The sequence below is a fragment of the Molossus molossus genome, unplaced genomic scaffold (assembly GCF_014108415.1).
Source record: "Molossus molossus isolate mMolMol1 unplaced genomic scaffold, mMolMol1.p scaffold_m16_p_20, whole genome shotgun sequence".
Lineage (NCBI taxonomy): Eukaryota > Metazoa > Chordata > Mammalia > Chiroptera > Molossidae > Molossus > Molossus molossus.
This window is the reverse complement of record NW_023425356.1, coordinates 44,984,627-45,009,630: the sequence shown is the minus strand read 5'-3', so window position 1 is coordinate 45,009,630 and position 25,004 is coordinate 44,984,627. Positions and strand designations below refer to the sequence as shown.

The 25,004-nt window shown below is 39.6% G+C and overlaps 1 protein-coding gene across 2 annotated transcripts in view; it reads left to right on the top strand.

The window, feature by feature from the left end:
• AXDND1 (axonemal dynein light chain domain containing 1) overlaps positions 1-25,004 on the top strand; it is a 60,186-nt gene that overhangs the window by 33,910 nt on the left and 1,272 nt on the right. Inside the window, exons 17-25 of one of the 2 annotated variants that reach the window (XM_036273480.1) lie at positions 2,430-2,628; positions 3,432-3,525; positions 6,143-6,342; positions 7,784-7,880; positions 15,448-15,558; positions 18,894-19,004; positions 20,394-20,498; positions 21,726-21,808; positions 22,719-22,963. In XM_036273480.1, coding sequence (XP_036129373.1) covers positions 2,430-2,628; positions 3,432-3,525; positions 6,143-6,342; positions 7,784-7,880; positions 15,448-15,558; positions 18,894-19,004; positions 20,394-20,498; positions 21,726-21,808; positions 22,719-22,963 — 1,245 coding nt within the window. The remainder of the gene's footprint in view (positions 1-2,429; positions 2,629-3,431; positions 3,526-6,142; positions 6,343-7,783; positions 7,881-15,447; positions 15,559-18,893; positions 19,005-20,393; positions 20,499-21,725; positions 21,809-22,718; positions 22,964-25,004) is intronic. The other variant, XM_036273481.1, reaches the window with a different exon arrangement.

Below are 25,004 nucleotides of genomic sequence, written 5' to 3'. Positions count from 1 at the left end.
GGACAACAAAGCTGGGGACAGGGCGGGGAGGGAGGTGGAAGGGGGTATCATTTGGGGGGAGGGACATCTGTAACAAAAATAAATTAATTAATTTAAAAAATTTACTTAAGTATTTAATGAAAACCACAGACTATGCTAAACCTGGGAACACATGGAAAATTTGATACAGGCTGTCCTGTAACATTGGGTAGAGAAGGTAAAAAAAAAAAAAAAAGAGAGGCAACTATGATTAGGGCAGTGAACCACTAGATTAGAAGGTACAGAGTGAAGGACTTTCACAACAGTGGCAGCCTGTAAAGACCTGTTCCGAGTACAGACTGAACAAATTGTTGCTTCATTATATAAAGTGCATGCCTGTGCTCGAAGGACAAAAAAAAAATAAAAAATAAAATGTACAATTTGATGATTTTTAGTATGTATTCACAGATGTGTCCAACCATCACTACAATCAGTTTTAGATAATTGGGTGATATCTGGTTCTGGTTCTGGTTCTCCTGTAGTTCTTTTTTTTTTTTTTTCAATTAAAGTTGACATATGGTCTTATCTTAGTTCAGGCATACTAGGTCTTTTTAAAAATTTTATTATATTTTTTTCCATCACCATTTATCACCCCCCATACCCTTTTTCACCCACTCCCACCCCAGTCACCACACTGTTTTCCATGACTATAGTTCTCTCCACCCCTCAACCCCCTTTTTTTTCGCTTAGGTCTTTTTTTATTATCTGTAATTTGTCTTGGTTTTGAGTCAATTCTTTTCATATTCCTGGCTGTTTCATATTGATATTGGACATTGTGTGTGATACATTCTAGAAATAATTTAAGACTCTGGATAATGCTATATTTCAAAAGAGTGATTTTAGTTGCTAATTAGTTATTATTATTTTAATCATTATTAAAATGATTTTAGATTATTTCGAGTAGAGGCAAATCATTTTAACCCACACAGGGACTGAGCTGAGATGAAGTGTGGCTCCAGGTGTTACAGGGCTGGTCTGTTCTGTTTCACCGTTACTTCTAAGGGATTCAGGTGTCCCCAGTTAAAGCCTGGTGCATTTTCCAGGGCCTGTACTCATTAGCAGATTTTGAATTTCAATTTTATTTCCCCAGTGAGGTGACCAAATATCCCAGTTTGCCATGAGATACTGAAAATTCACTCTTCCGAAACCCATGAGAGACATTCAAATCCATCAAAGCATCTTTAGTTGCCATGTCATTTGTTACTTAAGAATCAATCCTTCTTAGTAAAGAGTTCCAGGCAATTCGGCTGCATTGACTACCACTGTTGTTCAACCTCAAACTACTCTAGATGGGAAAACACAATCCTAATTATCTGTAGTAGCACTAATATAGTTAGAGATAAAATGGCAATACTTCTCCATGAGAATGTGCATATAGTGGGCAGTCAAAAATGAGTTAGTAAATGGATTAAAAGAATGAGGAGTCGCCCTGGCCGGTTTGGCTCAATGGTTAGAGCGTTGGCCTGCGGTCCAGAGAGACCCGGGTTTGGTTCACGCTAAGGGCATGTACTTCGGTTGCAGTTTGTCCCTGGCCCTGGTTGGTCGTGCGGGTGGAGGCCACTCTATGTGTCCTTTTCACATCGATGTTTCTCTCTCTCTCTTCCTCTCTCTCCCTCCCACTCTATCTGATTAAAAAATGGAAAAATGTCCTCAGGTGAGGATTAAAAAAAAAAAAAAAAAAATGAATGAGGAGTCAAAATGATAAGTGATAGTGAAATTAACAGATCACTTTGAATACTCCTAAGAGATAAAAGTTTAGTAATGAAGGAAGTACAAATATTTTCATCAAGAATAAGAAAAAGTTTGCTTTTAAGTTATTTTTTTTTTTTTATATTTCTCTGAGATGGGAGCATTTTTATTTCTTATTTTGCAAATGAGATAAGAGGTTATTTTGCCATGATCTCACAGTGAATCATTCAAAGATTAGGATCCATATTTGATCCTGGTTTAGACTAAAACTATAAACTTCATAGAAACCTGAACAATGACTTAAAAAATATCTCAAGAACAATATTCTCTTTTCTCTTATTAACTATCCTATAATCATGAAGAACCTGTTTATCATCATTTTCTTCTTAACAGAAAGACAATGAATTAATGCCTTTTACAGAAAACTGTAGTTCATAGTTTCTGGGTTTAATGTATTTGGTTCTCAGCTGAGAAGACAAGATACTTAGAGTATAAGTTTTCATCACAGAGATAGTCCATCAATCAGAAAAACACCAATTTTACAGTGTTTATTCAACTAAACATTTAGGAACTACTTTTTACAAGATTTTTACTAAGCAATCTGTAGGATAATAAAAAGATGAAAAAAGATATGCCCCTGCCCATTAGTATTTTATAGTTTATTATTGAAATAGTAGACTTACAAATACTTCTGGCAATTAATGCTTTTCTCACTTTTCTAGGTAGCGCTAAAATTATTACAAGTGTGATTAGTTCTCTTGACTTCTGTTGTTTCAAGATGGAAAACCAAGAGTTTCCTGAAATGCTTCTTAAAGAACAGGAGGAACTTAATGAAAAAACCAGTGAAATGATATCTCAGTTGGATGCATTGTTAAACATTATTGGTACTGTTCCACAGTACTTAGACACAGATTCTGGCTCGTAAGTTCCCATAGGTCTCTGCTGGGCAGAAGGGAATCCCCACTTCTTAACTGCATTTTCCCAGTACCTCGCCTCAGCAACAGGTAGATGGGGTCATATGAGAAACCTTGAAGTCCTGTGCCTTCCAGGAAAAAAGCCATTTGGCTGGGAGCAGGAAAGTGAGGGCGTCCTGTGTTCGTGACTGCAGCAGTCCGCGGCGGATTTTCTGCCTCATTGAGCTGGGAGGAAAGAGTGGGGGTAGTCTTAGTTCAGACACCATGGACTCTGACCTTTCTTACTGAATCTTCACAGACTGTCTTGAATAGATGTTGCTTCAGTTGCTATTTGTTCTTAGGACCATTTCCAGAGGCTTTTGAGTTTTTGTGTTTGTTTTTTTTTAAAGAATTCTCCCCAGTTTCACTGAGGGATGGGTCAGCTTTGCTCTTTACACTGTCATGCCGGAAGCTGATCTCTTGAGAGAATTTGAAAGTTCATTCTTCTTAGCTTTATGGTCTCACTGGTCGAGAAGGGAATATAAAGGGTGAGAGTGTGATTTTTTCAGTGGAGAGCTAACACTGAAGGTAAAATCTTTATTGTCCAAAAGGCATCATGCTGGTTGCTATTGGTGTTAGGAAGCCATGCTGGCAAGTTAGCCAATATACCAGATAATTCAAGGCTTTCATTCACCTTTCCCTGAGTTCTCAAACAGTTGTCAACACTAAGTTTATTAGGCCCACCCAAATAAAACCCTTTCTTTTAACTAACAGTTACTTTTATATTCTAAGTAAGTCACTTATCTTTATTTTACTTAATTTTTCCTTCAGGGTACTTGAAGCACAGATATTTAACATGATTCAAAAATGGCATCAGAATATAGGCAATGAGATTAATAACAGTAACACTGAACTTCAGCGCCATGTACGTACTTACAGGGATTTGTGAGGTTAATTTTGCCTTGGCTGGGAGTTTTCAAGGAAAAATCAGGTCATGACTATACATTTAAAGCAGGAGGTTGGGAGGGCAAAATGGGAACTTACATAATTACTCAAATGATTTTTAATGGATTTTTAAATGCACTATGTTTCTGCCTCTAGAATGAAGTTTTAGAGATGATAGGAATTATTGAGTTCTAATTATTAGCATTACTTTTTACTTTGTATACTGAATATTTTTCCCTTAATAAGGATGTGGCCATATTAAGGATTTATGTTAGTGCCCCTGCCTGGCTGAAAGGATGACAGAAACATATTACTAGGAGGAAAGACAAGATGCCACAGTACTATTGGTCTATATTTATTAGAACAAATAGAATTTTTCTGTAATTCTGAAGAACTGAGCCTGTGGACTTCTTTTTTATTTTCATCCTCACCTGAGGACATTTTTCCATTTTTTATTCAGCTAGAGTGGGAAGGAGAGAGAGAGAGAGAGAGAGAGAGAGAGAGAGAGAGAGAGATTGACACGAAAGGGACACATCGAGTGGCTGCTTCCCGCAGGGCCCAACCAGGGCCAGGGACAAACCACACCCAATGTACGTGCCCTTAGCGGGAACCGAACCCGGGTCTCTCTGGACCGCAGGCCGACGCTCTAACCGCTGAGCCAAACTGGCCAGGGCTGAGCCTGTGGACTTCTTAGCTAGCATGACATGAAATCATTTTTAGAGGATTTCTTAGTTTATTACATTTACTCCCACCTCCTGGTCTTAATTATAATCTAAATTAATTAAATTAATCTTAATTAAATCTAATTAATCTTAAATCTAAATTAAATTATAATCTAAATCATAATCTAAATTTGAAAGGCAGAGTTCATCAGTTATATGGGAATACAACTTATTAAACATTATATTATATCACAGTCTGTCAGCACATTATATATATATATATATAACAAGAGTTGAGGAGCAATATGTTAAGACTGGAATATGGACCTGGGTCGGGAGAAATTTCTGTGATTTGGAAGACAATCTAAATTAATTTTAAAAGGGGAGCAGAATGCCTGGCATATACATAGTGGGACTCAATAATTTTTGAATGAAATAGGATGAACATTTCGTATGTGCAATTATAACAGAAAAATGTGCAAAGTACTACAGAAACATAGGAAAAGGAGCAGATTAAAAGCCAGTGGAAGTTAAAAAATCTTCTCCGATTAGATCATATTGAAGCATAGAAGAATACCTAGGAACTCACCAGATAGAGAAGGAGGCTGAGCATTTCAAGGGCATGGTGTGCTTGGCATTTGCATTTTATTTCTGGCACCCAACCTCAGGAAACACCCTAATACAGAAGTTCCCAAACGTTCTCCATTCACAGTACCCTTTGTGCCCTAGTATTTTCATACTCCTCAGCCAAAGAAATACCACCCAGTTCAGTTTATTAAGTAGGTAGGTTCAAACAACTTACTGAGTATTTATGTTCTAACAACGTAGTAACTGGAAAATTTAAAAAATGTTAAAATAGCTAAAACAAGGAGGCCATTGGACTAAGGCAGCTCCACTGCCTTTGGAAACCTATGTAAACAAACCAAAGCTAGAGTCAGTGCACTGGCATCTAAGAAAACAAAACTCAACAACAGCTGATCATAAGCAGTCAGCTAGATTTTCTCTAATATGGAAAAATGAAACTCAAGAACAATGATCATAACAGCCAAATAATTTGCCCAGATAAGGCAAACATTTAAATAATTATAGGCAATTAAATAATTGCTTTGCTTCAGCGTCTTCTCTATAAAATCTCTGCCCTACCTCCTGCCCACAGAGCGCCCCTAACCACTTTCCAGTTTTGGCATTGCCCGATTGTTGTTTGCTGAAATAAAGTTTGTAAAATTTAATGTCTCAATCACTGTAGAGCCTTGGGATGCCTTGGTGTATAATTTGGGAACTGCAGCTTTACTACCCTTGACCAAGCCAAAGAAGAGATTAATATAGTATAGTGAGCAAAAAAATATAAGGTTATACCAGCTGAGTAGTCATGATTTACTTTCATTAAGAATGATAGTGTTGCCCGACGGGTGTGGCTCAGTGGTCTCCAGTTCGATTCCCAGTCAGGGCACATGCCCAGGTTATGGGCCAAATGTCCAGTTGGGGGCATGCGGGAGGCAGCCAGTCCGTGTTCTCTCTCATCGATGTTTCTGTTTTCTCCCTCTCCCTCTCCCTTCCTCTCTCAAATAAATAAAGAAAAAAAAATATTTACAGAAAAAAAAATTTAAGGAAAAAAAAAAAAGGCCCAGCCAGTGTGGCTCAGTGGCTGAGCATCGACCCATGCACCAAGAGGTCACCAGTTTGATTCCCAATCAGGGCACATGCCCAGGTTGTGGGCCCAATCCCCAGAGGTGGCCAATCGATGTTCTCTCTCATCTATGTTTCTATCTCTCGCTCCCCTTCCTCTCTCTCTAAAATCAATAAAGAAAAAAAAAAAAAGAATGATAGTGTTTAAAATTAACACAGATATGATAATTTCTATTTTTAAATTTGGCATGGTTTTTACTGTTTGATTTATTTAAAATGAGCCATTTGTATTAAAATATTTTTTAACAGATGGATGAATTGCATATATCTATGATCAAGTGGATGGTGTATTTGCTGATATTAATGGTACCTGACTTTACTGACAAAGACACTCTCCCAAAGTTGGAGGAGGCAAGTGCTGAAAAACGGGATCTAGGAGTTGCAAAGTTAGAGCTGGACGCAACTGCACTGGCAAGAAAGTTGTCCCGATACTCCAGTTATTTGAACAGGTAAAACTTTTCTTTATTCTTGCCCCTTTGAAGATAAATGTGACATAAAGCAGAGAAGGACATTGAAGTAGCAGCAATAAGGAATTGTTTTAAAACCTTGAAAGATGCACTAGTTCAGTTTTTAAACTAGCTTCAACACTACCCAGTTGGAATATGAGATTTTGGTGTTTTCCTAATGGCTTTAGAATTCTTTTGAAAACTGTTAGCACGGGCAGGATGAGAGGTATATACAGATGTGGAAGTGACAACTAGTAAAGTAATAAAAAGACCCACTTAACTTGCATCAGTAAGAGATGTGTACTTTTGCCCAGGCTAGGGGCATTTATGAAGAAGCTTATAGTTTCCTGTGTAATTTCATGCAAAGCTGAATGTATATTTTTATATATTTCAATACACACCAACCAAAACATCTCATTTAAAAATTTTTAATTTAATGTAATTTTTTCAGTCATCATTTATTCCATGTCCTCTTCCACCCATCCCTCTCCACCCCCACAAACACCACACTGCTGTTTATGTCCATGAGTTCTCTCTCTCTTTTTTGCTCAACTCCTCCACCCTACCCCACCCCAGAGCTGTCTGCCTGCTCTCTATCTATGAGTCTGTCTCTATTTTGCTTGGTGATTCAGTTTGTTCATTAAATTTCACATATGTTTGAAATCATATGGTACTTGTCTTTCTCTGATTGGCTTATTTCACTTAGCATAATGTTCTCTAGGTCCATCCATGCTGTTGCAAAGAGTAACATTTTCTTCCTTTTTACGGCAGAGTAGTATTCCATTGTGTAAATGTCAAAACATATCTTTTAAAAATAACAAAAATACAGAAATTCTTATATTTGGAAAGCTAGAGAATCCTACCAAATAAAGATGAGGTCTGAAAAATTGTAAAATATTAACTAGTAAGCATACTGTTGCTATGATTACTTCAAATTTGGGAAGGAGCTTTTTAAATCTAGTCAATTCCCCACTTCATTCCCATTCAATGTTACCAATGATCAAGAGTGAGAGGAATGGCCCTGGCCAGTTTGGCTCAGCGGTTAGAGCGTCAGCCTGCGGTCCGGAGAGACCCGGGTTCGGTTCCCGCTAAGGGCACGTGCTTCGGTTGCAGTTTGTCCCCGGCCCTGGTTGGTCGTGCGGGTGGCAGCCACTCGATGTGTCCCTTTCACATCGATGTTTCCCTCTCTCTCCTTCCCACTCTATCTGTACAAAAAATGGAAAAATATCCTTGGGAGAGGATAAAAAAAAAAAAAAAAAGTGAGAGGAATGGAAGGAAGAGGACAAGGGTGAGACACTGAGAAAGAGGCAAATTATGCTCTTTGGTGGTTCAGTAGCTTAATTATTATGGTAAACTTCCACTGTATTTGGACTTAAAACATCTAGGAGAAGAACCAACAATAATAGGTCATGGATCATGCTGTGTGTTTTGTTTTGTTTTCCAGTTGTTGCAAAGGGATGCTAACAGCTATGGCTCTGAATATGGGCAGCAACTTACAAAAAAATCCTGCTAAGGAACTTTATGATTTGAATAAGATGAAGGTAATAACTCTGTCTTGCCCTTACTTTTGTTTTGAGCAGACATTTTAGGTTTAATTTACAACATACTACACATATTTAATTTGAACAATTTGATAATTTCTAAAATGTGTATATACTTGTAACATAATTACTATAATAAGAAAAGAGGAAAATGGTGGTGGGCAGGACTGGAGCGAGGGTGAGTGTGTGAGAGAGTGAGCGAGTGTGAGAGAGCGTGTGAGTGAACCTGAGTGTGGACGACCAACCTTGAGCAGTTTCTCTTTCTGTGAGTTCATTATTGGTATCTAAGAATGCTGTTGACTTCTTGATGTTAATTTTGTATCCTGCTACTTTGCCAATTTCATTTATTAGCTCTAGTAGATTTTTCATGGAGTCTTTAGAGTTTTCTATGTACAATATCATGTCATCTGCAGGTAACGACAGTTTCACATCCTCCTTTCCAATTTGGATCTCTTTAATTTTTTTTTTTTTTTTTATCCTCACCCGAGGACATTTTTCCATTTTTTGTTCAGGTAGAGTGGGAGGGAGAGAGAGGAAGAGAGAGAGAGGGAAACATCGACGTGAAGGGACACATCGAGTGGCTGCCACCCGCACGACCAACCAGGGCCGGGGACAAACTGCAACCGAGGTACATGCCCTTAGCGGGAACCGAACCCGGGTCTCTCCGGACCGCAGGCCGACGCTCTAACCGCTGAGCCAAACCGGCCAGGGCTGGATCTCTTTAATTTTTTCTTCATGTCTGATTGCTGTGGCTAAGACTTCCAGTACTATGTTAAATAAGAGTGGCGAAAGTGGGCATTCCTGTCTTGTTCCCGTTCTTAAGGGAAATGCTTTTAGTTTTTGCCAATTGAGTGTGATGTTGGCTGTAGGTTTTTCACATATGACCCTTATTATGTCGAGATATGATCCCTTTATTCCCTTATTGCTGAGTGTTTTTTATCAGAAATGGGTGCTGGATTTTGTCGAATGTTTTCAGCATCTATTGATATGATCATATGGTTTTTGTCTTTCATGTTGTTTATGTGGTGTATCACATTTATTGATTTGCAAATATTGTGCCACCTTGCATCCCTGGGATGAATCCCACTTGGTCATGGTGAATAATTTTTTCGATGTATTGCTGGATCCAATTTGCCAATATTTTGTTAAGGATTTTGGCATCTGTGTTCATCAAGGATATTAGCCCGTAGTTTTCTTTCTTTGTAGTGTCTTTATCTGGTTTTGGAATTAGAATTATGCTGACCTCATAAAATGAGTTTGGAAGTCTTCCGTCTTCTTGAATTTTTTGTAATGGTTTGAGGAGAATGGGTGTTAGACCTTCTTTGAATGTTTGGTAAAATTCCTGTTAAGCTGTCTAGGCCTGGGCTTGTGTTTGCTGGGAGTTTCTTGATTACATCTTCAATATCCTTATTGGTCTGTTCAAGTTTTCTATTTCTTCCTTGTTGGCTTTTGGGAGACTGTGTTTCTAGAAATTTGTCCATTTTGCCCAAATTGTCCAATTTGTTGGCATATACTTGCTCATAGTATTTTTTAATGACATTTTGTATTTCTGTGGTGTCAGTTGTTACTTCTCCTCTTTCATTTCTGATGTTTATTTGGATCCTCTCTTTTTGTTTCTTGATGAGTCTGGTTAAGGGTCCATCAATCTTGTTTATCTTTTCAAAACACCAGCTCTTGGCTTCATTGATCTCTTGAATTGTTTTTTAGTCTCTATGTTGTTTATTTCTGCTCTGATCTTTACTATTTCTTTCCTTCTACTTGTTCTTGATTTTTCTTTTTGTTTACTTTCTAGTTCTTTAAGTTGTAGGGTTGGAAAGTCAATTAGAAATTTTTCTAGTTTCTTGAGGTAGGCCTGTAGTGCTGTGAACTTCCCTCCCAGGATTGCTTTCGCTGCATCTCATAGATTTTGTGTTGTTGTGTGTTCATTTTCATTGGTTTCCAGGATTTTTAAAATTTCTTCCTTGATCTTTTTGGTAACCCATTCATTGTTTAATAACATGCTATTTAGCCTCTATATGTTTGAATATTTTTGCGTGTTTTTGTTGTAACTAATTTCTAGTGTCATGCCATTGTGATCTGAGAAGATGCTTGATATTGATATGATTTCAATCTTTTTGAACTTGTAGAGACTTAGTTTGTGTCCTAATATATGGTCTATCTTTGAGAATGTCCCATGTGCACTTGAGAAGAATGTGAGTTCTGTAGTTTTGGGGTATAAGTCTCTGTAGATATGTATTAACTCCATTTGACCTAGTGCATCTTTTAGAGTCTCTGTTTCCTTGTTAATTTTTTGTTTAGAGGAACTATTTAGTGAGGTCAATGGGTTATTGAAGTCCCTTGCTGTGATTGTATTGCTGTTGATTTCTCCTTTGAAGTCCTCCAGAAGTTTATTTTTCTTTTTTATCCTCACCCGAGGACATTTTTGCATTTATCTTCAAATAGAATGGGAGGGCGAGAAGGAGGAAGAGAGAGAGAGAGAGAAACATCGATGCGAAAGACACACAGAGACTGGTTGCCACCCACAGTTGCCACCCAACCGGGGCTGGGGACAAACTGCAACCGATGTACGTGCCCTTATTGGGAACCAAACCCGGGTCTCTCTGGTCTGCGGGCCAGTGCTCTAACCGGTGAGCCAAACCAGCCAGGGCCAGAAGTTTTTAAATGTATTTTGGGCCCTGGCCAGTTTGGCTCAGCGGTTAGAGCGTCATCCTGCGAGTCCAGAGAGTCCTGGGTTCAGTTCCCGCTAGGGGAAAGTACCAAATAAATAAATAAATAAATAAATAAATAAATAAATAAAATGTATTTTGATACTCCTATGTTGGGTACATATATGTTTACCAAGGTTATATCCTCCTGTTGGATAGATCCTTTCAATATTATGTAGTGGTCTTCTTTGTTTCTAGTTATTCATTTTGAAGTCTATTTTATCGGATATAAGTATTGCTACCCCAGCTTTTTTTTCCTTTCCGTTTGCTTGGAAAAATTTTTTCCATCCCTTCACTTTCAACCTATGTAAGTCTTTTGTTGTGAGGTGAGTCTCTTGTAAACAACATATATATGAGTCATGCTTTCTTTTTTTTTTTTTATCCTCACCCGAGGACATTTTTCCATTTTTTGTTCAGGTAGAGTGGGAAGGAGAGAGAGGAACAGAGAGAGAGAGAGAAACGTCGATGTGAAAGGAACACATCGAGTGGCTGCCACCCGCACGACTGACCAGGGCCGGGGACAAACCGCAACCGAGGTACATGCCCTTAGCGGGAACCGAACCCGAGTCTCTCAGGACCGCAGGCCGGCGCTCTAACCGCTGAGCCAAACCGGCCAGGGTGAGTCATGCTTTCTTATCCATTCAGCTACTCTGTGTCTTTGATTGGAGTGTTTAATCCATTCATGTTTTAAGGTTATTCATATGTACTTATTTATTGCCAATTTTGTTCATTATGGTTATGTTTCTCTATTTCTTCTACTTATTTATAGCAGTCCTTTGAACATTTCTTAGAGTGGTGGATTAGCCTTTTTTGGTCAGGGAAGCTCTTCATTTCACATTCTATATTGAATGATAGCCTTCCTGGATAGAGTAATCTTGGATTCAGATCCTTGTTTTTCATTACCTAGATTACTTCATGCCATTACCTTCTGGCCTGTAGTGTTTCTGCTGAGAAGTCAGCTGATAGCCTTATGGGGATTCCTTTGTAGTTAACCTGTTGCTTATCTCTTGTTGCCTTTAGCATTCTTTCTTTGTCTTTAATTTTTGGCATTTTAATTATTATATGTCTTGCTGTGGGCCTCTTTGAGTTCTTCTTACTTCAGGCTCTCTGTGCTCTTTGAACTTGTATGCCTTTTTTTCCACCAAGCTAGGGAAGTTTTCTGTCACTATTTTTTTCCAATATATTCTTTAACCCTTGCTCATTTTCTTCTTTTTTCTAGAACTTCTATGATGTGGATGTTGTTATGTGTCATGTTGAGCCACAGTTCTCTTAGGCTGTCTTCCTGTTTTTTAATTGTTTTTTCTTTTTGGTTCTCTGACTAGGTGATTTTTTTCTACCCTGTCTTCTGATTCACTGATCTGGGCTTTGGTTTTCTCTACTCTGCTGGTTATTCCTTCCAATGTGTTCTTTATTTCTGCTACATCATTCTTCATTTCTAATTGGTTGATTTTCAGTGTCTCTATATCTTTACTCATGCTGTTGAACTTCTTCATGATGATTATTCTGAACTCTCCCTCTGATATCTTGCTTAATTCCATGTCATTTTTTTCTTCTCCTGGAGAATTATCTTGTTCTTTCATTTGGGATTTGTTTCTTTGTTTCATCATTTTGGCTGTCTCAGTGGGTTTTGGAGCCTGCCAAATTTTCCCTGTGGATGTTGGTGTTTCACTGGTTGTGGCTCCCTCTACTGGTTTTGGATGAGTGTGGGAGGACCCATGATAAACACCACTGTCAAGTCTTATTTTCCTGGGTGGATTTATAAGCCAAGGTAAGGTTCTATTATCTTCTAGCTTTTTGCCTGTAGGCTATTCATCTCAGTTACTTGATCAGCCTCAATTTGTAGTCCTCAGCTGAATGAAAAATCCCTCAGGTGTAAGAGGATTTCCAGCAGGTGGGGTACTTGCTTGCTATCAGACTTGATGTTAATGAGCCTCAGTTTGCATTTCTCTGGCCTGGCCTGGTGGTGTTGAATTCCTGTAGGAGGGGCTCTGGGAAGGAGCTCTTTGAGTAATATAGCTACTGTCCTGTGAGGGAGTGATTCAGCACAAAACTCCCGGTGTCCTCCCCTCTAGCTATCTTTTGAGCCAGGAGCCCTAGACTCTCTCCACACAATCTCAGTCCAGTCCACCCTCCCTCTGTTGGAGCCCAAGGTGAGTGGCTGTAGCTGATTTGGTGCTTTTTAAAAACCCCGCTTTCTCAGCGGGAAGTGCACACAGCTAATACAGCCCTCACCTGCTGTCCGTGGGCTCCCAGCCTCCCCTCCCATGCCTCCAAGTTCCTTCCAGGCTCGATTTGGTGTCCTCTTTCTGTCCCTGGTTGTGCGGGTTCTCTCCAGCTGCTTTTCTGTTGGTTTTTCCCAATGCTTTGTCTTTATTTTAGTTGTAATTCCAGTTTGGTCCTGGGAGATGGTCTGTGTAGCTTCTATTCACTCTGCCACCATTTTCCCTCATTTGTTTTTAATAGATGAAAACTATTAAGAGTTTACTCAAGAAGTCAAAGCTAATTAGGTGAATTTAGGACTAGAACCCAGTAATTTTGTATCCCTTTTTGGATCCTCTTTCTGATATGCAATAAGACATCATCCTAACCCTTTGAATGCAGAATCTAAACTTATAAGTGACATTAACAAAACTGTGGTGAACTAACTTTTCCTCTTTAGACTTCCGTTTTCTAATCTATAACATAAGGGTTTGGATTTTACTTCTAAACTCTTTTGGCTCTGACATTTCATAATAATTCCAGAATTAAAGTAAGTCTAGCCCTGGCTGGTTTGGCTCAGCAGTTGGAGCGTTGGCCTACAGAGAGTCCCGGGTTCAGTTCCCGCTAGGCCCTAGTGGCTAGGGGCACGTACCAAAAAAAAAAAAAAGTCTAATAAAGAGAAAAATATGACATACTATTGCTTTTTGTAGTTGATATTAGGGACCTAGAGTGGGTCATTATTTCACCACACAGTACAGTTTTTTTATGGTTAAAGTGACCAAATCTCCTTCCCTAGTTTACTAGTTCCCTCTGTTTTTACTCACTAATAAGGTATCTTTTTTTTTTTAAGTGTTTTTTTTCCTTTGATTTTTTTTTTTTTTTTTTTTTTAGAGCAAGAGGAAGGGAGAGGGAGAGAGAGATAGAAACGTTGATGAACGAGAACATCAATTGGCCATCTCCTGCATGCACCCCTGGGGATTTGGTCCACAATCTGGGCATGTGCCCTGACCAGGAATCAAACCAGAGACCGTTTGGTGCATAGGTAGATGCTCAACCACTGAGCCACACCAGCTGGGCCTAATAAGGAATCTTTTATTTTATTATTTTTTTTATTTTTATTTTTTTATCCTCACCTGAGGACATTTTTTTTTTCATTTTTTGTTCAGAGAGAGTGAGAGGGAGGGAGGGAGGGAGGGAGGGAGAGAGAGAGAGAGAGAGAAATATCCATGTGAAAGGGACACATCGAGTGGTTGCAGACAGAGAGAGAGAGAGAGAGAGAGAGAAACATCCATGTGAAAGGGACACATCGAGTGGTTGCCACCCGCATGACCCAACCAGGGCTGGGGACAAACTGCAACCAAGGTACGTGCCCTTAGTGGGAACTGAACCCGGGTCTCTCTGGACCGCAGGCCAACGCTCTAACCACTGAGCCAAACCGGCCAGGGTAGGAATCTTTTATTTATTTATTTATTTATTTTTATTTATTTTTTATCCTCACCCGAGGACATTTTTCCATTTTTTGTACAGATAGAGTGGGAGGGAGAGCGAGGAAGAGACAGAGAGAGAGAAACATCGATGTGAAAGGGACACATCGAGTGGCTGCCACCGTACGACCAACCAGGGCCGGGGACAAACTGCAACCGAAGTACGTGCCCTTAGCGGGAACCGAACCCGGGTCTCTCCGGACCGCAGGCCGATGCTCTAACCGCTGAGTCAAACCGGCCAGGGCAGGAATCTTTTAAATAAAACATTGAAGCTAGATCTTAGCAGTGAGGCAATATTGGTAAAGTAAATATAGTTTTAATATTCACTTTGGTGGGTGAGACCCTCTATAGACCTTTCTGTACCTCAATAGATAAGGGGTGAGCCCTTTTTAAAAAACAGTACTTCAAATCTTTATTCATTCACTTTATTTGGGTCAGGGTGATATTTTTGAAGTGGTTAAGAGCCCAGGCCACCTGGATTAGAATCCTACTATCATGTTTAACTATATATATGACCTTAAGCAAGATATTCAATTGTTTGATCCCTTAGTTTCCTCATCTAAAGCAATGAGGATAATAATAGAATATATCTCAGTTCCCATCACAAGAAAATAAATTTTGTAACTATGATGATAAATGTTAACTGGATTTATTGTGGTGATCATTTGATAATATATATACATCTTGGTTAGTTATGTTGTACATGAAACTAGTGTAGTGTTATTTCAATTATACCTTAAAAAAAGTACATGTATCATATTGAGGATCAAATGAGTTAATATATGTACAATACTTAGAACAGAGTCTGGCTTATAATTAAGCGCCATGTTAAGTGTTTACTATTTTTATTGTTCATGTTAAGCAATTACAGTTGACCTGGTCAGTTGCATATTTGTTGGGACAGACCATTTGCCCATAGTAAATCCAACAGTGTTTCTACATCTGATTTTATGACACTTCACCACTCCTTGTCCCATTATAATGATACTGATAAGCAATGATAGGATTTTAGGTCTATATTCATATACAGATCTGTGAACTGAAGCGATATAATGTTCATTGATAGAGTTATATTTAGAGGAATTGTATTTAGCAGCTCCTCAATAGGAGTGAATGAATAAAAGAGTTAGTGTACTCTGATTTCTTCTGCTTAGTAATGATCTTCTTCTCTCTTCTCAGAGAGAATGTTATGAGTGGATCACCACATGCTCTCACCTCCTTTCTAGGATCAAAGGCAGAAAAACAAAGTTATTGACATATGAAGAAGAGGAAGACCTACTTGAAGAAGAGGTATTTGTCATGTGCTAGCACGTGTCGTTATTCAGGTCTTCCTGTATTTTAATTGATAAGGGGTCAGCAGCTTTGTCCAATCAATGTTCTGAATCCTCATTCTCTTACTCTTTCTTATCAGAAGAGAATTTCAGCTCTGACCAGAGCATTGGCAGCTCTTCTCTCTTCTCAGGGAGAGGGTCATCTACCCAAACAGCTCTCCTCACTTTCTTGGTGAATGATTTTGTCTCCCACTTCATAAAGGATGGCTTTCAGCGGGTAGCAGCCTGCCACTTCCTGAGGCATGTCCTCAGGCTTACCTGCTTCTGCACATACCCTTCCTCCTCCCCTGCAGCCTAGTCTTCCCGTCAGTGTTATTTCTTCTTTTAAGCACTTCATTCCGTGTTCACTGTCCTCTCCCTTTTGTATCTCATTGCCTTCAGGATAAAGTCCAGTCTTCCTGGCATGACATACCATGATTGTGCCCTTGTCTATCTGCCCCTAAGGTTCTGTCCTGTTGAACTACAGTACCACTGCCATCAGAGCCGATTGTGTACATCTATTTTTCTTTTTTCTTTTTTTTTTTTGCAGTGTAGAAACGAAGCTTTATTATTATTTTTTCTATTTGCTAGAGTTGTTTTTTATTTTTTTATCTTTATTGTTGAATGTATTACAGATGTTCCTCATTTCCCCCCCCCATTGACCCCCTCCTCCCCACTCCTGCCCTGCTCCTGCTTTTTCCCACAGTATTGTCTGTGTCCATTGGTTGTGCATATAAGTTCTTTGGTTTATTTCCTCCCACCCCCAAACCCCTTCTCTTTGATGTTTGTCAGTCTAGCAACCAATTTGTTCTTCTTAATCCCTTCACATTTTTCACCCATTCCCCCCAACTCCCCTCCCATCTGGCAACCAACAAAATGTTCTCTGTATCTATGAGATTGTTTCTGTTCTGCCTGTTCATTTTGTTTGTAGATTCCATTGTCGATAGATATGTATTCATTGCCATTTTGTTTGTTCATATATTTTATCTTTTTCTTCAAAAAGACCCTTCAACATTTCATATAATAATGGTTTGGTGGTGATGAACTCCTTTAGATTTTTCTTGTCTGGGAAAGTCTTTATATGGCCATCGATTCTAAATGACAGCTTTGCAGGATAGAGTAATCTTGGTTGTAGATTCTTGCTTTTCATCACTCTGAATATTTCTTGCCACTCCCCTCTGGCCTGCAAAGTTTCTTTTGAGAAATCAGCTGACAGTCTTATGGGAACTCCCTTGTAGGTAACTAACTGCTTTTCTCTTGCTGCTTTTAAGATTCTCTCTTTGTCTTTAACCTTTTGCATTTTGATGATGATGTGTCTTGGTGTGGGCCTTTTGGGGTTCATCTTGTATGGGACTCTCTGTGCTTCCTGGACTTGTATGTCTGTTTCCTTCACCAAGTTAGGGAAGTTTTCTGCCATAATTGTTTCAAACAGGTTTTCAATTTCTTGTTCTTGCTCTTCTTCTTCTGGCACCCTCAAGATGCGAATGTTGGCACGCTTGAAGTTGTCCCAGAGGCTCCTTATACTATCCTTATTTTTTTGGATTCTTTTTTCTTTCTGCTGTTCTGATTGGGTGTTTTTTGCTTCCTTGTATTCCAAATCGATGGTTTGCTCCTTGGCTTTACCTTCTCGGCTTTACCTTCTCGACTATTGAATCTGTGTAAATTATTCTTTATTTCAGTTAGTGCCTCCTTCATTTCTAACTGGTCCTTTTTTATGCTCTTGAGGCCCTCACTAAGTTCATTGAGCATCCTTATAAACAGTATTTTGAACTCAGCATCTGTTAGGTTGCTTATCTCCATTTCCCTTAGTTCTTTACCTGGGGTTTTGTTCTGTTCTTTCATTTGGGACCTGTTTTTTTGTCTCCTCATTACGGCTGCCTCCCTGTGTTTGTTTTTGTGTATTACTTAACGAGAGGTATGGGGCTAGCTGAGACCAGATGCTGCTTGTTTGAAAGAATTTAGGAAAACCTAAAGCAGGATCCAAGACAGGCCAATTAATTCTATGGTAAAGCAACTGGCAACAGCTTGGGTGGGCCTGAAAGTTGGGTGGGGCAGGGTCACCAGGGCGGGGCTACCAGTGTGAGCCAGGTTACTGGAGTCCCAGATATGGCGGCTGTCTACCACCGCAGGGAAGGGCTCACTAAGGGAGCAAAGGCCTCTGACAGCACCTCTGTCCCGGAGAAAGCCCCCTCTCCAGCCCTCGCTCCAGTGCCAAACAGCTCAGTCCTTCCCTGTGTGTCTCTGGCGCCCCTCGAGCTGCCTCCCCTCCAAGCTTAGAGGGAGAGAGTTCGATAAGTCCATGCGCGGGCCCTTTAAGGAGCTGCCTGGGGCTCCAGCCGCCTCAGCCTCCCTGAGCCTCAGTTCCCACTGGTTTTTCCAGCGGAAGTGATGGGGATTCTCTTCCTGGCACTGGGACCCTGAGTGGTGCGTCTGGTGTGGGCCGGGGACCCCTCAGTCCTCAGGGAGGACCTTCCCAGCCGAGTTGTCCTCCTGATTTTTATCCGCCACACGTGGGTGTGGGACCGGCCCGTCCCCTCCGCCCTCCTACCAGTCTCTGTGTGGCTGCTGCTTCAATTCCGTAGTTGTAGGACTTCATTCAGCTTGATTTCAGGCTGTTTTGAATGATAGTTGTTCTGTAGTTTAGTTGTAACTTTGATGTGGTTGTGGGAGGACGCGATACTGCAGTTACCTACCCGCCATCTTGAGCGGAAGTCCCCCATCTATTTTTCTTTTACTCACTCTTCAAGAAGAAACTCAGACATTACCAACCCCCTCTTTTACCCCCAACTGCTACTTGATCAAGATTAGTTATTTCTAGTATTTGACTATATGTATCCATAGCATTTCCTTGTCCACTAAATTGTAAGCTTCTTACGGGCAGAGATCATTCTTTTTTTTTTTTAATCCTTAACCGAGGATATTTTTCTATTTATCATCAGATAGAGTGGGAGGGAGGGAGGGTGAGAGAGATAGAGAGAGAGAAAGATCGATGTGAGAGGGACACATTGACTGGTTGCCTCCTGCACGACCCCAATCAGGGCCAGGACGAACTGCAACCAAGGTATGTGCTCTTGACTGGAATCGAACCTGCAACTCTTTGGTCCGTGGACCAATGCTCTAACCGCTGAGCCAAACCGGCCAGGGCACGGCAGAGACCATTCGTATTAACTTTTGTATCCTTAGTACTATCCTTATTACACAGGCTCAGTTGCAGGATTAGTGTCCTTTAAATATTTTTGAATGAATAATTGCTAATATAGCATTAAAATATTTACATACACTAAGTTATAATTATAATATTGTTTTATCTCACAGGACATTATAAAAAAATTAATTGAGCCTAAAATAAGCTTGTCTTTTAATGAGGATGAAGAAGAAAGTATGGAGGATAAGAAATTTGAGAAGGAACAGGAAGAGGAGGAAGAAGTAAGATTATTTAGTACCATTTAAAAAAGAATTTATACATGTATTGTTGAAAATAAAAACAGAACTCTTCAAGTTCAGGAAATGCCTTTCCTCATATATATTTAACCATTACTGAAGATGTATCTCTTAGTTTTCTGAGAAAGAAGTATCATTTTTCCTTTCTAAATCCAGCCATTTCCATTAGCTTCATTCACACCTATACTTCTACTGACTACATAATCAACCTCACCCTTATGCTGTTTCTTTATCCCTTCATTGCCAAGTTCTTTAAATAGTAGTGTAAACTCTGTGTTTCCACTTCTTCGGCTCCCATTCTGAGTTGCCCTTCCCCCCTCCTCCCAGCCCCATCTCCACATCTCTCTTTTCCTTAGCCTGTCTCTACCCCTGTTGGGATGTTAGTAGTAATAACCTTTCCTGGGCACTTGTAATAATAACAAAAATACAATGATAATTACCGACAACTGAGTGCCTACCATGAGCTGTATGCTAAATACATGTTATCTCTTATCTACACAACATGATTTCAAGGTAAATATTACCACCCCCATTTTACAGATAAGGAAGGTTGACTGTCTTACCCAAAATCATATGACTAGAAGTAGCACAACCAACATTCAAAACCAGATAAGTCTAGCAGAAGAGCCCTTGTTATTTCCTAGAATGAATATTGTCTTTGACTTTCAGAACTCATCATGATCACCTAACACTCTTTATACTGTCTTAGTTTACTTCCCTGATGTTTCTTCTCTGTGAATAGTTTAAATGTTGGCATGACTCCAGGCTCTGACCTAGATCCTCTATTCACTGTACGCAGGACAACAGAATAAGAATATTGTGCAACACCCAGGCCTCTTTGGACCAGCATGTTCCATATTATTTGTCACGAAATTCTGTCATACCCTATAAATCTATAATGTATCACCTCCTTTTCTCCTTCTGTGGCCTTAGATCAGGAGATTTCCTTTCTATTTTACAAACTCCTAGTTTTACAAACTCCTAGATCATCTTCTTTGTAGAAACTTCCCTGAGTGTCTAGGCAGAATGGAGGGCCCCTTTCTGGGTACACACAGCTTTGGAACATGCCTCTATGCTAACAGTAATCACGTATACCGTCGTTATCTTATTGACTATCTCTTCTACTGTCCTGTAAGTTCCTGAGGTCTAGAAGAAATCTGCTTTGTCTTCCTCACATTTATCTCCCTTGTCTGTCCCTTCTTCCCCGTCCACACTAAGTTATCACACAGTGTTTGCTGTAAGTCTTCAAAAATGCCTGTAATTTTATTAAAGCAGATGGAAAATGAAAGCTTCAGACATAGCACCAGGCAACTTGCCAGGCCACTGTGTCACACACCAGCTCAGTGACAGGTCTTTGGTATTTCTGTACCCTAGAAACCTTCCACATCTACAGAGAAGGAAAAACGCATTCGATTCATTGAAGAAGATGAAAATGTTTACTCCAGAACTCCATCTGGAGCAGACACATTATCTTCCTGGGTATGTATTTGAAACTCAACTAGGAAATTCAAAACTGGAGAGAAAAGCTAGGAAACTTGACATTATGTAAAAGTGGTATAGATGTAACATAACTTTTCTCTCCTCCAAAAGGACCAGAGGGCCCTGGCCAGTTTGGCTCAGCAGTTAGAGCGTCGGCCTGCGGTCCTGAGAGACCCGGGTTCGGTTCCCGCTGAGGGCGCGTGCCTCGGCTGCAGTTTGTCCCCGGCCCTGGTCGGTTGTGCGGGTGGCGGCCACTCGATGTGTCCCTTTCACATCGATGTTTCTCTCTCTCTCTCTGTTCCTCTCTCTCCCTCCCACTCTACCTGAACAAAAAAAAAAAAAAAAAAAAAAAAAAATGGAAAAATGTCCTCGGGTGAGGATAAAAAAAAAACAAAAAAAAAAACAAACAAACAAAAAAAAAAACAAAAGGACCAGGGGCTTCTAAATAATATATTTTCCATGTTTTCTTTTTCTCCCTGCATCATCGCTGGAAAACTCTCATTCCAGCACAACAAACAGTTCTTAGTCTCTTCTGTAAACCTTATTTTAAAATTGGCATCTCATCCTTTTCCTTAATTTAACAATACTTTTTATATTTGACCAATTTTTAAATATATTTATTCAGTAGATTCTATTGAAAACTGTGATAAGCACATACCTCCAGCCATAAGAATTACTGGGAAATTGGAAATCTTTAGACAGTGGCTATAGAAACTCAGCAGAAAAACGTTTAAAATTCTTTCACGGAAAGTTCTAGGACCATAGTAGAGGTGTTTTACCCCCATATTTTTACTGCCTTGATATTTATGAAGTTCCCTATCAAAATAATAGATCTTAATTGGATTTTGTAATGGTTTGTGCTTAGTGAAGTAAATTATTAAAATAAATATAATTCCCTTGATATTTAATTTATTATAGAAACATTTACCTTTTTATTTATTTTTAAGCCTTTCTTCCTTTCCTGTTTCTGTTGATACTGTTTTTCCTGCTTCTTCTTTACAACTCTAATTAAATCTGTGTCAACTTGCAGCATGAATAAGTTGGAAGCTGGTGTGCTATTTGGCCACAGGCAACCCCTAGTTGTTAAGGGTAGGCTTGATTACCTGCTATATAAGTATAGATAGTAGGAAAGATGTTCTGGAAGGCTTGGTCCAGAGCATCCTGAAGAAGTCAGTTATCGACTGTTGAAGACTTCCAGTTTATTCTTGTGCATATTTCCTTTGTCAGAGAGAATCAGCTAATCAAGGTACATTGGCCCCAAAGTATCTTGAAGCGATGGCTGTAATTGAACACATGCAGGATAAGTTAATGTAAGTATGAGGTGCCACAATGGTAAGAAAACGAAGATGCTGGCCAGGAGGTTTGGCTGAGAAATCCACACTTCTTGACTGACCTTTGGTTCTCCTCCTTCCTTCATCCTCACTAGTGGAATGGGTATCTCCAAATCCTCTGCTAGAGTCAGTGAACCACATGCTGTAGTAGGAACATCTGTCCTCACCCACAGTAGAGATGGAGGAAGTCAAAGTATGTGTGTATACCTGAGGGGATGGGGTGTTGAAAGTGATGTATTCAGCATGTTTCTAAGACATGAACTAGAGAAATACTGTGTGCAAGAAAGAATGTTACAGAACCCAAAGAGTAGGAGAAGCAGTAGAGTTAAGATGGCTGAGAATGCCAAGACAGAAGCGGAGCCACTTAGACACGTGCTGTGGTAGGTGGTAAGCAGCACATCTCAAGCTGGTTTTCTTGATTGTAAAATCTGTTTTCAAAGGTGTTGTTGGGACAAAAGGGAATGAAAAAAATAAAAGACTGTGTGTTTCTGGGCACTTATGCTCAGGGTGTTGTTTTTTTTTTAAGGAAGGTACTATTGGATTTAGTTTGTTGGAGCACACCAATGAAGACAAGGCAAAATTAACTTCTACAAAAGGGTTCCTTGGCTATTGGTGGAGAATTCCAAATACCCCAAAGTCACATTTCACTGAGAAATGATAAATATGTTCTTAAATTACAGCATAACTGCAACTCTGACATTACCATCCAGAGCGGCTCCCAGGCCCCTAATTCTTGGCTAATGCTGCTGCTTCCCTTATTTGTACTTTTCATCATTAGATACATTCATCTAATCTACTGCCTTTTTTAGACAATGAGTTTTTATATATGAACGATACTTTTTTGAACCTTTCCATTTTGTTGTCTTTCTCTGGACTTTGTCCATATCAGAGAGATTGGAAACAGAGCCAGACTAGCAGAGGAGAAGTTTGATGATGTAAATGAGAGACTTCATTATAGTCTTATAAGAAATAAAGAACTGGAGAAGGAACTGGAGGAAGTCTTGATGAAGTCTAGGGAGAAGGAGACTGAAGAAGGAGAAGGAGAAGAACAGGAAGGAGAAAGAGAAGAAAAAAAAGAGGAGGAGGAAGAAGAAATGAATTCAGTAGAAAATTCCTCAAAACCTCCAAAGAAAGGTGAGACTTGCTTTCTAATTAGTTTTATTTAGGCTGTATTTATGGAAGAAAACTGGATTGGGTCACAGATATCTTAGAAAAATATCAATAAATTTAGTGTTGCTCTTCTAGTTCATACTTCTCATAGGATTGCACATACATTTAACTATCTTATTCAGACAACTAAAAAATAAAAAATAAAAGAGCCCTGGCCGGTTTGGCTCAGTGGTTGGAGCATCGGCCTGCGGTCCAGAGAGACCCGGGTTCAGTTCCCACTAAGGGCACGTACCTCGGTTGCAGTTTGTCCCCGGCCCTGGTTGGGTCGTGTGGATGGCAACCACTCGATGTGTCCCTTCACGTCGATATTTTGCGCTCTCTCTCTCCCTCCCACCCTATCTGAACAAAATATAGAAAAATGTCCTCGGGTGAGGATAAAAAAAAAGGAAAAGAAAAAAGAAAATCAAAGGTCTAACAGTTGTAGACTAGTAAACTAACTTGAGATGCAGTTGTGACTTATAAAACTGGAAAAGATTGTTTAAAACCAAAGGCTACAGTGCTGGTCAGATGGGGCAAAGTAGTTAGTTTCACAGGAAACTTATGGGTGGACAGACAGATATAATCTTTTCCAAAAATAACTTGAGAGTATGTGTGGATATACCTTAAAAGCAGGTATATACTTTGACCTAATAATTTCACCTTTGAGAATCTAAGGAGAAAATTCTAAATACAGAAGAAAAAAAAAATCAATGCACAAAGAAGTTCAGTGTATCATTATATATAATAGGAAAAAATAGAAACAATCTCTCCAATCATGGGAGAAAGATTAAACAAGTTATGCTACATTAATATACCTGATTATTATACAACTATTAAAATGGTGTTTACGAGGAGTTCATAATGACATGGGAAATTTTTGTGTTTACATATTAAATACAAGAATTAAGATATGATACTATTTTTTAAAGCTATAAAAAAGACCAGAAATAAATATGCCCAAATATTGACAGACATTGTCTCTGGTTGATGGAATTTTATGGGGAATTTTGTCTCTTTTTGTTTGTTTGTTTGTTTGTTTATTAATTTTTAGAGAGAGAGGAAAGGAGAGAGAGAGAGAGAGATAGGAACATCGATGAGAGAGAACATCAATTGGCCACCTCCTGCATGCCCCTCACTGGGGATCAGGCCCACAACCTGGGCATGTGCCCTGACTGGGAATCAAACACTCAACCACTGAGCCACACCAGCTGGGTTGTCTTTATTTTCTTGTACTTGTTGGATTTTCTGTGATGAAAGGGGGGACATCTGTAATACTTTCAACAATAAAGATTTAAAAAATAAAAATAAATAAATAAAAATTAAACGAAATATTCTAAATAAGTCGATGCCAAAAAATTTCTAAAAATAAATAAAAAGTTTTAGTAATTATCGATAGAGGATAACTATGGACAGTTAGTCCCCAGTCTGCAAACAATAGCCTACACAAACACATAAAAGGGGGGCCTTTTCTGCCTTCATGGCATCTCTCAGAATCATTGCCAGGGGTTCAGAAGTGTAGGAGGGGAAGCCCTGCAGAGTTTAGAGGAATTGGCTCCTATGCAAGACAGTCCCCATGCCATGCAGGTGACCAGAACATTTTCTCTGGAAAATCCTAAGTTAGACATTCCCATGAGTTAGCCGGCAGCTCCTTTTATTTTTATTTTTTTTATCCTCACCTGAGGACATTTTTCCATTTTTTATTCAGATAGAGTGGGAGGGAGAGAGAGGAAGAGAGAGAGAGAGAAACATCGACGTGAAAGGGACACATCGAGTGGCTGCCACCTGCTCAACCCAACCAGGGTCGGGGAGAAACTGCAACTGAGGTACGTGCCCTTAGCAGAAACCGAACCCGGGTCTCTCCGGATTGCAGGCCGATGCTCTAACCGCTGAGCCAAACTGGCCAGGGCCGGCAGCTCCTTTTAAAAATACAGATAGCTCTGGAGCACTGTGACGCCCATATGGCACATACAGTATCATATCTGTCTGAGTTGGTGCAGGGAGATCACTCTTCTGAGAACTGTGCAGT